This window comes from Zeus faber (genome assembly GCF_960531495.2).
Source record: "Zeus faber genome assembly, chromosome: 18".
Taxonomy (NCBI): Eukaryota; Metazoa; Chordata; class Actinopteri; order Zeiformes; family Zeidae; genus Zeus; species Zeus faber.
The window spans coordinates 18,025,444-18,040,027 of NC_137210.1; the positions used below are offsets into that span (position 1 = coordinate 18,025,444).

The 14,584-nt window shown below is 41.5% G+C and overlaps 1 protein-coding gene across 1 annotated transcript in view; it reads left to right on the forward strand.

Annotated features, from left to right (window-relative positions):
• LOC307243896 (bromodomain adjacent to zinc finger domain protein 2B-like) overlaps window positions 1-14,584 on the forward strand; it is a gene marked incomplete at its 5' end in the record, with an annotated part of 31,708 nt that overhangs the window by 3,932 nt on the left and 13,192 nt on the right. Inside the window, 18 exons of the mRNA XM_080018866.1 lie at window positions 142-329; window positions 456-647; window positions 1,166-1,636; window positions 2,763-3,333; window positions 4,307-4,579; window positions 5,837-5,897; window positions 7,367-7,475; window positions 7,616-7,717; window positions 8,412-8,616; window positions 8,751-8,843; window positions 8,925-8,986; window positions 9,744-9,809; window positions 10,753-10,818; window positions 11,305-11,349; window positions 11,682-11,714; window positions 12,781-12,846; window positions 13,119-13,259; window positions 14,145-14,399. Coding sequence (XP_079874992.1) covers window positions 142-329; window positions 456-647; window positions 1,166-1,636; window positions 2,763-3,333; window positions 4,307-4,579; window positions 5,837-5,897; window positions 7,367-7,475; window positions 7,616-7,717; window positions 8,412-8,616; window positions 8,751-8,843; window positions 8,925-8,986; window positions 9,744-9,809; window positions 10,753-10,818; window positions 11,305-11,349; window positions 11,682-11,714; window positions 12,781-12,846; window positions 13,119-13,259; window positions 14,145-14,399 — 2,999 coding nt within the window. The remainder of the gene's footprint in view (window positions 1-141; window positions 330-455; window positions 648-1,165; window positions 1,637-2,762; window positions 3,334-4,306; window positions 4,580-5,836; window positions 5,898-7,366; window positions 7,476-7,615; window positions 7,718-8,411; window positions 8,617-8,750; window positions 8,844-8,924; window positions 8,987-9,743; window positions 9,810-10,752; window positions 10,819-11,304; window positions 11,350-11,681; window positions 11,715-12,780; window positions 12,847-13,118; window positions 13,260-14,144; window positions 14,400-14,584) is intronic.

The following is a 14,584-nucleotide window of genomic DNA, read 5'->3' on the forward strand; positions in this document are numbered from 1 at the left end:
TCATATCAGTTAAATACCACTGCTAATATAATGAGATTTCTTTTTTAGGCCATTTGCTGCATTATCGTTCTAATAAACTTGCTTTGTTTATTTTCTTTTTTATCTTAATTTAAATCACTTGTATTTCACCAAATGATGTAGGCGTGAATGGAACAGTGAAGGGTGCGACCATTTCCCCGTCCTCTGCTGTGGACTATGGGAACGTCGCACCATTTCAAGCAAAGTTATCTGTGGACCGAACCAAAGCCACCAACAGCAGCAGAGGTCACAAGAGCAGCCTGGATCTGAATCAAGTGCAACAGCCGACCATTCAGAATGCCAGTGAGAAGGTCAATAATTTACCCCAATATTTAAACTAAACACAACATCATTGGCCGATTGCTTTGCAGCATGGCGCAATTAAAAAATAATCACATTTTATCTTCATATTTAATAGATCCATTTTTTCCTTGTAGGGGCTCAATAAGAGCCAGAACGCTTTGGATACCTCCAGCATGAGCGGCAGCCAATCAGGATCCTCCGTCAGCTCCAGTGACTGTGATGTTAGCAGCGACCTCGACGACCTGGAAGACATTGACGAAGACGACGGCGATCTGACCAACGACAGCGAGGACTCGGAGGAGAGTCGACTCAAAACCGAATTGAAGGTGTGTCCCTCTTCAAACTCAACCTTGAACTTCCCTGTCGGAAGTTATGTGGGGGGGAAAAAAGTAATTGTCGGATTTATTTATTTATAATGCTTAGTTTTGTTCCCTGAGTTATAATAACATGTTAACTTATCTTACAGTGCTTACCTTGCTATCTGGCCTAAAGGAACAGTTCATAGAATCATGTAGTTCATAACCGAGCCTATTTCTAACTATTACTTACCTCTGCCCTGGACGAAATATAAAGTACTTTTTTATGCTTGCCGAAAATAATTCATTGAAAAAGAGAAATGATTTGTTCAGAAGTCTTAAATTTCATCAAAATGTGTCTTTATAAAGGACTTAAAGTATTCCATTTAAGTCTCTGATCTCTGACACCCTGTTATGGGAATACAGTAACATTGGGAGTAAATTTCGAAAAGTGAGGGGGGGAAAAAAGAAAAAACAGAATGGAGCTCTCAGTGTAGGTTTCCTTGGTAACAGCAGACATGACACACTGTCCTCTCATCCCACTCAAGGAGCTGACGCCGGCCGAGAGTCAAATGAAGAGATCGGCTGAGAGGGTCAACGTCCATCCGTCCGCCTCCCACCTCCCCCTTCTCTCTTTCCAGCCCACTTCCCACACCAGTGTCATCCAGGCCACGGGTTCGGCAGCCGGCAACAAGCCCCTGGCGACGGCCGCGCATCCACACAGGGAGGCTTCGGTCTTGCCCCTCAAAGCGTCTCCCAAAGCGCTGCCCCTCTCCTCCTCCTCGCCCAAACACTTTACCCCCTCCGCTTCGCCAAAGCACTTCTCTTACACTTCTTCGCCGAAGCGTAGCTCCGTCTCGCCCTTGCCCCTGTCGCTGTGCGCCTCCTCAATGCCGCCGGCACTCTCACCGCTGCACAAACCCAAATCGTCTACGCCTTCCCCCGGCCGCACGCAGCCCGGTGACAGCAGAAACCTGAACAAAATCTCGTTACAACCCCATGCTTTTAAATTGAAACAGGTAAATATTCTCGAATTTAATGATGTTTATTTATTCATAATAAAATGTTGGTTCCCATCATTTATTAGCACAATAAACAAGAAACTTACCGCAGCTTCTCCCTCTGTTTAACTGCAATCCAACATGGGAAAGATGTAAAAAAAAAAAAAATGAAATCTCCTTTTTGAAAATGAGAAACTCAGAATATAATCAAATAAGACACTATGTTATACCAAAATAAAACTTTAAAAAAAGTTTTATTTTGTAAAATAAATAAAACGGCAAACTTTTCCTTTTAACGCTTATGTTTTGACGTAGCAATTGACTTAAAAACAAAGCAAAACTAAACAAAAAAAACAAAACACCTGGCACGATTCTCAGTTTTCAAGCATATACATTTTGGCTTGACAGTATGCTCTTTGATCATTGATATTTTAATAGCTCCTTTTCATGTTCTTCAATTTGTGTGTTTCTGGCTTTGAGATTTGAAAAGGTCAGTTGGTTCACACTTAACTGAAAAATGAATTGTCTGAGCGCGTTATCAGGCCTCTGATCGCTCTGTTGGGCCTCTACATGACTTACAGTGACAACACATTAGGTTTTATTGGAAATGCCACGCCCCCCCTCCCATAATTAACTCTGTAATGATTTAGGATCTTTGCTGTTATCACGAGATAAATACATTTGCCTCTTGGAGGACTCAATTATTGTCATTATTCTGAGCCGTGGTGATAGGGTGGCAGTCGATAACAGGCGGAGCGGGTTTAATTCATATGAAGATGCTATATTACATGTGAGCTTCCGATTGTTGCGCTATGACAAAAGTGTCAAATGCAAATTGGCAGCAAAACCAACACAGCAACAATAAACTGAATGATTTGAAAATATTTTGCACGGCAGGCTTTTTTTTTTTTTTTTTTTTTTTCCTTTATCACTGTTGACAGCATAGCGGCTGCACTTCATTGTTTTTTGTCACCAAACACAATAACAGTGCATTGCATATTACACCTCTGTTCTGTGCATTTGCAGCACACGGTAATGAAAACTGAGTGACAGCTTGTGTAATTACTTCCATTTTCTCTCTTTCTCTCTCCTGCTCTCTCTGTCTCTCTCTCTTATTTTCCTCATTCAGCCCTTCCTCCCGCAGGATTCCTTCACGCCGTCTTTCTCCCCCTCCCCGCCAAAGAATCAGGACGTGAACAAAAGTCTCATAAAGTCACCTCCCCGCTCCTCCCTGCTGCCGCCTGCTAAACTGTCTCGAGAGGCGGCCCCTCCTCTGCACGGTAACCACACCAACCTTTTTTTGAGCCAGAGCCCTAACGGAGTCAGGATGCCCGGTGCCCTCCAGGACGTTCAGGACAGTCCCTTGGCCCTCGTCACTCGGCCCCGTGGCCAAAGCAGAGTCCCGAGTGGGAAGCCCCCGTTCTCCCTGCCTGTTAACTTGAGCACCGGCGGCAAGTTTGCCGTAGCTCAGTCTACGTCCACATCTCTAGCTCCCACCTCAGCAGCCCACAGACCCAGGATGAACAAGACCTCAAAGGCCTTCCGTGCCGGAATGGGCTCATCCAAAACCGCCCTGTCCATTCCCTTAGAAGACCCCGTCAAAAGCACAGAGTCAGACAACCCAAGCAGCAAGGACTCTGACGACTCCACAGGAGACGAGGAGGAGGAGGAGGACGACGACGACGACGATGATGATTCTGACGGTAGCCTCTCCGGTCAGTTTTACCCCAGAATGCAGATGATGTTTTCTTGATGTATTTTGCAAACCGCAATATTTTAATGATCTACAAATTCCAGGAATTACTTATTTTTGATTATGTGAACTCATTGTTTCTCAATGTAATTTAATGTGGATTACTTAATTAATATGTACACTTTGAATTCTTTGGTCCAAAATTAGTTTGTAGCAGATTTATGTTCCTCAAGTTGTTTTCTATCTCTCATCGTATTTTCAAAACTGAGTTTGATTTCTGGCTGGCAGGACACCGCCATTTGCATTCTGGGAATTGCCGTCTCCTGGTTTTCATGTGTGGGATCTGAAATGGGCCACTTTCTTAAACTATCATTGTTTTAAATCAATGAAGGCAGGAAATGGGAATGTTTAGAAGCTACAGAACAAAAGAGAACTCATTCTGGTATAGTAAGCAGAACTAAGAATGAAAATCAATGAACTTAAGTTAAAGGATTAACTTGAATTATGCATTTTCCAATATTCTTTTTATAAATTAGATTCAAATATTTCAGAAAACCACATTCCACATGATCTCATTGAAGGCGTACAGCACTATCAAATGTAACCATTTAAAGCATTACTTGTTTCCTATTGAGTATTTTGTGCTGCAAAAGTCTGGAAATGCTTCTAAAACTCAAATCCTTAATCTTTTAATAAGTCATAGCTTCCAAAATATTTGCTTAATTGCCATAAGCGATACCTTGTTTTTGAAGCTCTGATTATACACTTCTATATTATGCGGAAAAAATGTCAAATTTGAAATAAGACCTGAACGTGTGCGCCCTGTCACATATCAGCCGCACCCCCTGATATTGTAGGTTATTCCACATAGAAGCTGCTCTAAAGCGTTTTTTTCCTCTGGGATTATCAGACGTATATGCGGTTGTGTTGCGAGAGGAATGTTAATTAGACCACGCCGGTTTAACAGCTCCTATTCCCCCCCCTCCCCCACGCAGAATCCGAGAGCAATCTAGAGAGTGACTCTGATTGCTCTATGGATGACACCAAGGAGCGCGACGAGACGGAGACGGACACGGATGCGGAAAAGGCACTGCCAAAAATCAGCAAAGAGGCGTTCTCCTTCCACGACCCGGCTCGCCTTTCCCCCGTGAACCTGCAGGTCGCCAAGCCCGGTGTCCTGCCCGGCAGCCTGCCCGCCTCTGTCGGAGCGAACAGTTCTGCGGCTTTGACCTTCTGCTGCAGCCCCCCCGCCTCCTTCACACCGGCCGGTAACAAAGGAGGACTACCCTTCATTTTTCATATTAGGAATGCAACCTTAATTTCCAGAGTTGCATCGCTCAGGCTTTCAGGACTCCCTGCGGCTCTGAAATGTCAAAACGCCGTTAATGGGTCCTTTTAAAAAGTCTGACATTGTCTGTTAAATTCTAATTTTATACGAATATTTTATATTTGGCCATTAGGCCAGTCATTAAATTGAATTACGTTTTAATTTATGAGTTCTTTATTTAAACAGGTGGGGGGAAATGCCAATTCGAGATTAAGCCAACACACTTTGTATTTACCTATCATACTTACCTGTAATGAGAAGCCCCATAAGTCCTTTTACCTGTCCAAGGTATAGTGGGGTAAAAAAAATTAATGGTTAAACTCATTCCAGTTCCTAATCACTTACCTTGCTATCTGACCTAAAGGAAACTGTTATAACAGTTAATAGAATCATCTTGTTCATAACCTTCCCTGTTTGTACCTCATACTGACCTCTGCCCTCTAGCAAATATATAATACCTACCTTTATGCTGACCTACTAGACTTCATTGAATAAGAGAGCAATGATTTGTCCAGACTGTCCTAAATTTTGTTAATGTTTTTTTTTTTTTTTTTTTTTTAATATGTACCCCTTTTTATAATGTATTACATTTAACTCTCTGATACGCAGAGTTATCTCCTTGTTTTGTGCATGGTGAGACCACCCCAGTTCAAGGAAAGCAGGAGATTTTTTTTTTTTTTTCCAACTGGAAAATATGGGTATTCATCGCTCAGCAGTTCCAGATCATAATGGAATCTTCTGGTCAAAGATGGTTGCATCATTGTTTTGATGATCTTCAGCAGGCCTTTGCTTTATTAACCCGGGCAGATGCCTATTACATCCGATCCTATCTGCATCATGGAGCGGATTACATTACTGATGAACCTGTTTTCCTCATGAGCCTCAGTTGGGGAAAGTTTTGTTATTTGTTCCAATAGATTTGACTATGGAGTAATAGGACAATTACTTTACGGCCACATTACCTAGAATAAATGTTGTTTTTGTCTTTTTTTAAGTATTCTGTATGATTAAGGTGATCGCTGTCCAATCAATTTTCACGTAATTTTGAAAATATCAGATCATACCCACTCATATGGGTATACCCGCAGAGAGTTCAAGTCTGAGAAAAGGGCACGTCTGTAAACATAGCAGGTTCGGGTCATTCGTTTAGGTCACACTAGAGCTGCCAAAACAGTGACTCATTTTTCCTGTTTCCTAGGAAATGCCAAATGGAGGAGGGTAACAGATGAGCAGGAGCTACGACTGCCTCTCCAGTTGGGGTAATGTACAGCACACATACACAACAACTAAAATGAGCCTCTGTTTAACCATCTGGCTTTGCTCCCACATTGTAAGATGTTGTTTTAATGGCGATAAAGAAAACTGTTGGATTTTCCAATTATTAAAAAAAGAAAAAAAAAAAAAAACACCCACCACACAACTGAGTGACAAGCTTGCCTAACAATGCAGATATAGACAAATTGATAAACCTATGCTGATGATCTACTGTATTGTCTATAGTCTGATTTCACTTAAAAGTGAGAGAAAAGGTGACTTACAATACTTGTCCTTAAGATTATTTTGTTGAAAAGTCCCCTTTTCTTTGCTGGCCCTTTAGAGGAAACAGCCTTTCAATGTATTTGCGTTATGCATGTGCTCCTCTATATGGTGTTTGCTATTGTTAGTGGCAGGGTCTGCCTTTTCCGGCAAGAATACACTTATCAGGCAAGCGCAAGAAATGAAAGGCGACAGTGTACCAGCATAGCTATCTGTCGTCAGTAAGCTGTCGATATGGAAGAACATTCACAAAAAAGGACAAAAATATCCCCACTACCTCAACTGACCAAGAAAAAACAACAACAAATCAATCCAACAGAAGAATGCAAACTTTAGATATAAGTATTGTTGTTTTTAGAAATGGTTGCACTTTAGAGTTGACTTCTGGGACTTGTAGTGTAGTCCACCCAACACGGAGGGTCTCATGGATTGTCACTTCTAGAGTTATTCAAAGGATCCAAACACAATGGCTCAGTGGACAGAGTAGTAGCACGCAGCAGAGACCTGCAAAGTCTTGACCAGCGAGCCACAAGGGGCAGGAAATGAGGCACTGCTGCTCAGATCCGAGGGTTAATCACATCCAGCCTCAACACAGACATGCAACATTAGCGGCTCCCACTCCAGAAACTCTCCAGCTGTGGTCTTTCATCTGCTGGGGATGTTTTTCATCAGCAGATTTACAAAAGAAAGCCAGGCGACAAGCCCGCGCATCAACCCCTGTTCTGCACCGGGTGACACCCAACAGGCCCTGCTCTGGCTGCTGTCCATAGAATATAGTCTCTGCCATTGGCACGTCTAAGAGGGGGCAGCAGAATGATGAATAGTTAAAGTTCACCATTATTTAATTAACAAGACGTTAGCGCCATTAGAGGATGTACAATAATGACAGTTTTGATCCAAATTTTTTACTGTTATCTCCTTAACTATAGTATAGAAGTTTGGAATAAATTCTATTTAACAATCAAAATCTTCTCTGATTGGGTTCCTATACACAAAATCTTGTCAAAAAAGGGGTCAATGGTTTAAGTATATACAATTGAGGGTGCTTGACATGAAAAATGTTGAGAAGAGTCTAGGGGAGTCTGTTTACTAAAAGGGTCAAAGGCCACACTTTAGAAGCTTCATTTCAACAAATAAGCGAATGAGACCGGGAGCTAGACTGCCGATCTCTGTAACGTGTACCGCTCTTCAGGTGGCAGAGGGAAACCCGCATCAGGACCGTGGCCGGCCGTCTGCAGGGAGAAGTAGCTTACTACGCCCCGTGTGGGAAGAAGCTGCGCCAGTATCCAGACGTAATGAAGGTATTTGACACGACAGTCAATCAAAATCTTTTTGTTTGCATCCGGCACGTCGGCTGTATTTTGTAATGTATTTTCAAAAAACTTGTAATAATTCACACTTTAATTTAACAATGTTAAATTGACTCCTTGCTTTCTTTTAGTACATATCCAGGAACGGAATAACCAAAATCTCACGGGACAACTTCAGCTTTAGTACCAAAATCAAAGTTGGGGACTTTTATGAAGCCAGAGAAGGCCCGGAGGTAAATCTTAGATGTGTGCTTCTTTTCTTTTTGATGGACAGGGTTTTCCCTCGCCTCCAAAAACGTTGTTGTTATCTGTCCTTTGATCATGTTGTACTTATAACCAATAATTCATTTCAAAGGGATTTTAAGCGGACAAAAATATTTTCTATTGGCACAGATAAAAATAATTCTTCCAATTGAAATTGGGAGAAAAAAAATCATTTGTAGAAACATAATAAAGCCATTGTCACTCCTTTTTTTTTTTTTTTTTTTTTAACATCCCTGCCTATATTGCGTAGATGTACTCAGGTCAATCTCTTATTTCCAAGGAACCAGTCCAATAGAGCTGTCACAATAATTGTATAATCAACTGATCACAATTATTTTAGCGGATTGTGACCTTTTTCCAAAATCATCAGATTCCACAATCATGTGTTTCCATTCAAATGTCAAGGGGATCCAAGCCAATCCTAGAAATGTTTGGTTCAGTCGAGTTGAGGAAAAATAACTATACCCAAATATTTATGTTCCAATGTATGTTTATATGTCTAGGGAGTTTCCCTCTGTGGATTAATATAGTATTATCTCAGTATACTGCGGCATTAAAAAAAAATTTAAATTCACATTTGTCTGACGAATAAGCGTCAACTAAAATGTCATGATCGTGACAGCCCCGCAGTTCAATCTTTTTCCTCTCGTTCCATTCACCTAGGGTTTACAATGGTCATTGCTGAAAGAGGAGGACGTTCTTGCCAGGATCATTGCCATGGATGGGAGGCGCAGTCGTCACAGCAAGCCTGAGCCACAGCGGACAGGCGACGGCTCCAAAAGCAGGAAGGAATGTCCTCCATGTGTCAGCGAACCCGTTGTCCAAGATGCCAGCGAGGCCAAACTCCAACGTAAACTGAAGGCCCAAGGTAGCCCGTTTGCACCTCAGAGATGAATAAATATGTGTGTGTGTATGTAATATATATATATTACCTTATATTTCAGACCTGGCAAGGCCTGTTTGCGGGACCACTGCTTTAAAACACTTGTTCTCCTGCTGCAGAAATAGCTCGACAAGCAGCTGAGATCAAAATGATGAGGAAACTTGAGAAGCAGGAGATGGCGCGGGCAGCCAAGGAAGTGAGGAGGCAACAAGGTAGGATGCAGCCTGCACACCTCTGTTGGCAAACGCTCTACTGCACAGTGCTACAGAAACCCCTGTGTGTTTGTCTTCCAGCGATGATGGCTGCTGAGGAGAGGCGGAAGAAAAAGGAAGAGATGAAGATTCTAAAACAGCAAGTAAGATTTTACTTTTCTCGTCCCTGACCAGTTTGCTTGTGTTATTTGGTTACTAAGCTGACGCATTTTAGAATGGTTTAAAAAAATAAAAATTAAATTTTAAAATAAGCTGTAATCTGTAAGATTGTTTTGTTTAAAAAAGAATCCCGTATTTGATATTCATCCCGTATTTATTTATCCGCCACTTTTTTAGAAGCAGCCATTCAAATGTAATGTAACGCATGTGGTATATCCATTGTTGGTGGCTGGGCCCGCCTTTCCTGGCAGAATTCAAAAGATTCGGCACACGTTGAACCGAAAGGCAGCCACGGTCAAATTAATAAACCAGAGTAGCTAGTTCTAGTCAAAATCAAAGACCCGCCGCCATCAGAAGGAAACATTCTTTTGAGAAGAGAACATGCAAAGATGAGGGTAAACCCAGATGTTGGGGAGAAAATAATTGCAGTTTGGAGTGGAATTCTGGGACTTGTAGGGTAATCAATCCACCCCCCCCCCCCCTCCCCACCAACACAAATGATTTTATGGATTTCCACTTTAATGTTATTTGGAGGCTTTTGTGCACTCTGCAAGGTTTTAAAAGCACGGTTCCTTTCACTTCTTATGAAAATGAGTCCAGGTGCCGTGCTTTCCTCATCTGCGTTGAATGTTGCTTCACCCGGCTGCACCACGCACGCCCGCTGCTTGTCATTATAACACGCATGACTTAAAACTTAATTCATTTGATCTCTCACTCTCTCATCCGTTTTTTTTTTTCCAGGAGAAGATCAAGCGCATTCAGCAAATTCGTAAGGAAAAAGAACTCCGTGCGCAGCAAATCCTTGAGGTTGGTCCTGAGAGTTATTGCAGAAACATTTTAAAACACTTCCTTTCTGCTGTTGATGGGATTTATTTTTCAAAGTCCGTCCAAAGGCTATTCCTACATTTTGTGGTTGCACCTTTGGTTATGTCAAGCGACTGCATGTGACTAATGTTTAATTGGGTTGTTTTTTTGTTTTTTGTTTTTTTTTGTTGCCATTGGATGTTAAAAATGTCCTCAGACCATGGTGCCGTTTTAACACATTATTACTGTTAAGTCAAAGGCAGCTCGGAGTTCACCACTGGTAGGTGAAACGGCCATTTTACATTCTCTGACTGATGGCGGCTCTGAAGTATTTTAGCTTTTGTAAATCAAATTTCCGCTGACACGCTTGGTGAGCGGCTCTTAACAGGATTTCACTCTGACTATAATTACTGATAGAAATTTTACTTAATTTATTCTGCCTGTTGCACTTCATAAGCACTACAGCTATTTTGTCTTTTGGCGTTAATGGAAGGAAATAATTATATAATTGCACAAGAATGCAATATGTTAAGTGTGACATTACCAGCTAAGTTACTGGCTCTGGTGAGGTTTTCGTGGAACTTTCCCCGGTGGCAGCACTTTAAACAGTGGCAATCTATAAGGCAACAATCAAGTACATCTATAAGAGGCACTGTTGTTTAATTATGGATTTTTTTTTCCTATCTAATTAATTAGCATATCATGTGGAATTCAATGGGGGAAATTATCCCAATCCATTCCATTCAACCAATTAAACATTCATTCCAAGCTTTTGTATTCGCAGACGCTGTACATATAGCTGCATTGACTAGAGTCTGCCAACATGAGTCTCTACTAAGTGCGCCCAGCTATTATAATGCTAATGTTGGTGTGTTTCTGAATGAGATATGTAAAATATGTCACAGAGTTCTCTTGCATGACCTGAAGACCTGTTTTGCATGCACAGGCGAAAAGGAAAAAGAAGGAAGAAGCAGCCAATGCCAAAATAGTGGAGACTGAGAAACGAAGAAAGGTTAGTTTAGACGTGCTCGAAGGAACTAACAGTGATTGTTGTGGCCGGAGTCCCGTCATACCGCACCTAACACCAGCGAAGGCCCACTCCTAATTCCCAGTCACCCACCATGAATCTCCTGTGTGCTTGTGACTCTGAATCACTTCTTTGCCTCGTCATCGCCTCATTTAGGTGAATGTGGAGTAATCCTCACCGCCGCAGGGATACTGTTTCCCAGTGCTGGGGAGGATTTTCTTGGCACTCAGTGCAGACCTTTTCCATTTGAATCAGTGTCATAAAAAAAAAAAGGGGTGCGACCTCCTCCCCGGTCGCTAACTGCATCTAGAAAGCGATGAGGGCATTTCCATTTTCACCGCATCCCAAAACCCACACCGGAACACGGCTGTCAAGATGGCTTGCTATTGTGAAATAAATGAAGCCCATGAGTGTGTGTTGGAAATGTGAATAATGTTTTTGTTTTTAATTGAGTTAATCTCTTTCCAAAAGGAGAAGGAGATGCGGAGACATCAGGCTGTTTTATTAAAGCACCAGGTATGTAAAGCGCCAGAGCACTGCATGACACCTGACACACCTTTTTCCCTTTACACAACTTTAATATTGTGGAGGAGGGCATAATTATCCGCATAATGAATTGTAGCGTGATGAAAAGTGCTTATTATTATTATTATTATTATGATTATTATGAATATTATGATGATTATTATTATTATTGAGCCTTTCAAATGATCCCTTGGGGTTCTCTGGAATATTTTAGCTTTAGCCTTTTCTTCACCCCAGACCTAGTTTTGCTGTGCAGGTTATTTCAAACGTTTTTTGACATGTTATTTTCTACGTTATAATACTTTGCCAACTCTTTCTCCCAGGAGTTGGAGAAGCATAGACTAGATATGGTATGGGTATGTTTCTTTCTGTACGTCTAACACCGCATTGTGAATTGGTTGTGATTCATGGTAGCTGCGGTCATACTGCACTCTCCTGCATGGCTTCTGCAGCACACTGCATCGCATACGTCCGTGCTGTTTGTCTCTCGGAGAAACATCCATTATCTGCCCAAAATGCCTTAACTCCACAGGAAACTCCCCTGGACACAAAGAGCACTGACCACCCATCGCCGTGCATTGATTGTGTATCATTTTTCTTGTCTGTCCAAAAAAAACAACCCAAACAAATATAACATGGAAGTCTTTAAATCTGAATTTATACGTTGTATAGTTTATAAGACTTATTCAGTGTCTTCAAATGTATTGTTCCCTACGTCATACGTTTTGGTCTTTTGCATGAAAGAGTCAAGAAGTACAATGATCACACCCCTTAAAGGAAAACTGGTATTTTTTTAACCAAAGCCTTTTTTTATGCACGGGACAATAAGTCTCCGTAGTTAGAACCTAGATCCAGTGTTGTGTCTCTGCTGGATAAATTAGCACAATTCTGATCAGGTGGGTCGACTCCCAGTGATGGGGGGAAAAAAAAAAGGTTTAGGGTTAAGCAGTTTTCCTGTGACACCATTGTTCTTGTTCAAGTTGCATACAAAATAGATCTGGCTTATTTGAGGAGAAAGAATCGATCGCTAGTGCACCATAATCATTTTCACTAATTGATCACATATTTACATATATACAGCACTCAGGAACATTTTGCTGTTCAATTCATAACCTTCACCAACTTTTCATGTGCTTGCCGCCGACATGTTAGATGAATTCAAGGCTTCTTTCCACGCCCGAGCCTCCGCTTTGTGTGATGGACGTCGTCCTCGTTGGTCATGCTTTGTCGTTTGGTTTGTTTGCGCCGTATGTCTTTACACTTAACTCCTCTGCACTGCTTATTGGGTTGGTCGTTCAATAGACTGTTAGTTGTTAGTGACTGTTAGTTTGTTTCCCTCTTTACGTACGTGTCTCACAGTGAACTGTGTTGTCCGTGACCTTCTTTGTTTTGCAAACAGCATGTAACTTTGTTGGTTCCCAGGAGAGGGAGCGGCGTAGGCAGCACTTGATGCTAATGAAGGCTATGGAGGCTCGTAAGAAGGCAGAGGTGCGTTATTCCCAACTTGCACAAACCTTCCTGGAACTTTGTACATCTGTATCATTTCCTCCATTTTTTTTTTTTAACTAATGAAGTGTGAACAATTGAGAACTGCCCCCAAAGCAATTTTCCCTGGAAGTGCTGTTTTTTTTATTTTATTTTATTTTTTGAAGCTATGCATAATACTGTCCCCAAGTGTAAAAAGATAATCCTTAACACAATAGTCTGCAGCGTTGCCGATAGCACATGCTGTTAACTCGACTGTTAACTTCACTCCGCAGGAGAGGGAGCGGCTGAAGCAGGAGAAGAAGGATGAGAAACGGTTAAATAAGGAAAGGAAATTGGAGCTTAGGAGGCTGGAGCTGGAAATTGCCAAGGAGCTGAAGAAGCCCAATGAAGACATGTGCTTAGCAGATCATAAGGTATTCAAATCTCACCGAGAGCTCGGCCGCATCATTAGAGATGGCTTAAGTCTCCCTCTGCAATGAAAATGAATGAAGAAAACATGGTGTTCTTGAATGAGAACTCGCACATACAAATAGCATTTTTTTGTTGTTCTATTTTTCTGTCTAACTTATTGTGATACAATTGGTGTGGGGAATATTACTATTTCTTGTAACAATCGTAAGGTGCTCCCATATCAGCGTTCAAAGATTCTCACTGAAAGCATTCTGACTTCAGTGCGGATCAGGTGTACCAGTCAAAACACTGCCACCAAGTGGATACTCATGAGAAAACACAGATCAACGTGACAAATCTGAATATGTATGTAAATATGAATATGTAATATGTATTCGAGGAATTTCCACATTTTCTTACATTGAACACCATGGAATGTGATCTGCATTCCGCATATTTCATTCATTTTAGAGCAATTTAAATTGTTTTGTTTTTTTTGTTTTGTTTTTGGCTCTCGCTACTTCAGCACATCCACTCCACACTCATGGCATTACGTATTTGTTAAGTAACTTATTTTAATTTTTCATAAAAATGGAAAGCCTGAACTAAAATAAAATAAAAATCTGGCTCTTATTAAAATGGTATCGTTGTGTACTGTTGTGGTACTATAAGTCACTACCCAATCATTGTGAAATGAAACAATTTCTTCACATTGGTTCTGCCTATTTGTGAATGAGCAACTGTATTCACAAATAGGCAAGCGAGTCAGCCATCCATATTGGAAAACTCCTCCACCTCAAATCTTTAGTTTGAGATTTATCTGGGCTCACTTTCAGTATCCATTAGTAACTCTTTCTAGAAGCCTGGTGTTGATGAGAATTGGCTTTTCTGTCTTTATCCTCGTTCAGGAACTTCCTGAGCTGTCCCGTATCCCTGGTCTGTTCTTACCTGGAGGCACCTTCTCCGACTGCCTGATGGTGATGCAGTTCCTGCACAGCTTTGGCAAGGTGCTTGGCTTTGATATTAATGCCCAAGTGCCTGACCTCCACGTGCTACAGAAGGGACTTCTGAACATGGGAGACAGTATGGGCCGGGTGCAGGACTTGCTGGTGTGCATGCTCTCCAAAGCTGTGTGTGACCCTGGCCTGCCACCAGGACACAAGGTGAGCATTAGCCATCGTGCATGCCACAAGATGATGAATTTTGAATGTTACCTTTGACATACACAACCTACTTACACTAAGTACATACCTCTGCCCTGTTCCAAATATGTAGTACTTGCCTGCAATACTTTATAGAATTAGAGAGAGATTAAATTATTAAAATGTTTCTCTTAAAAGGTCATAAA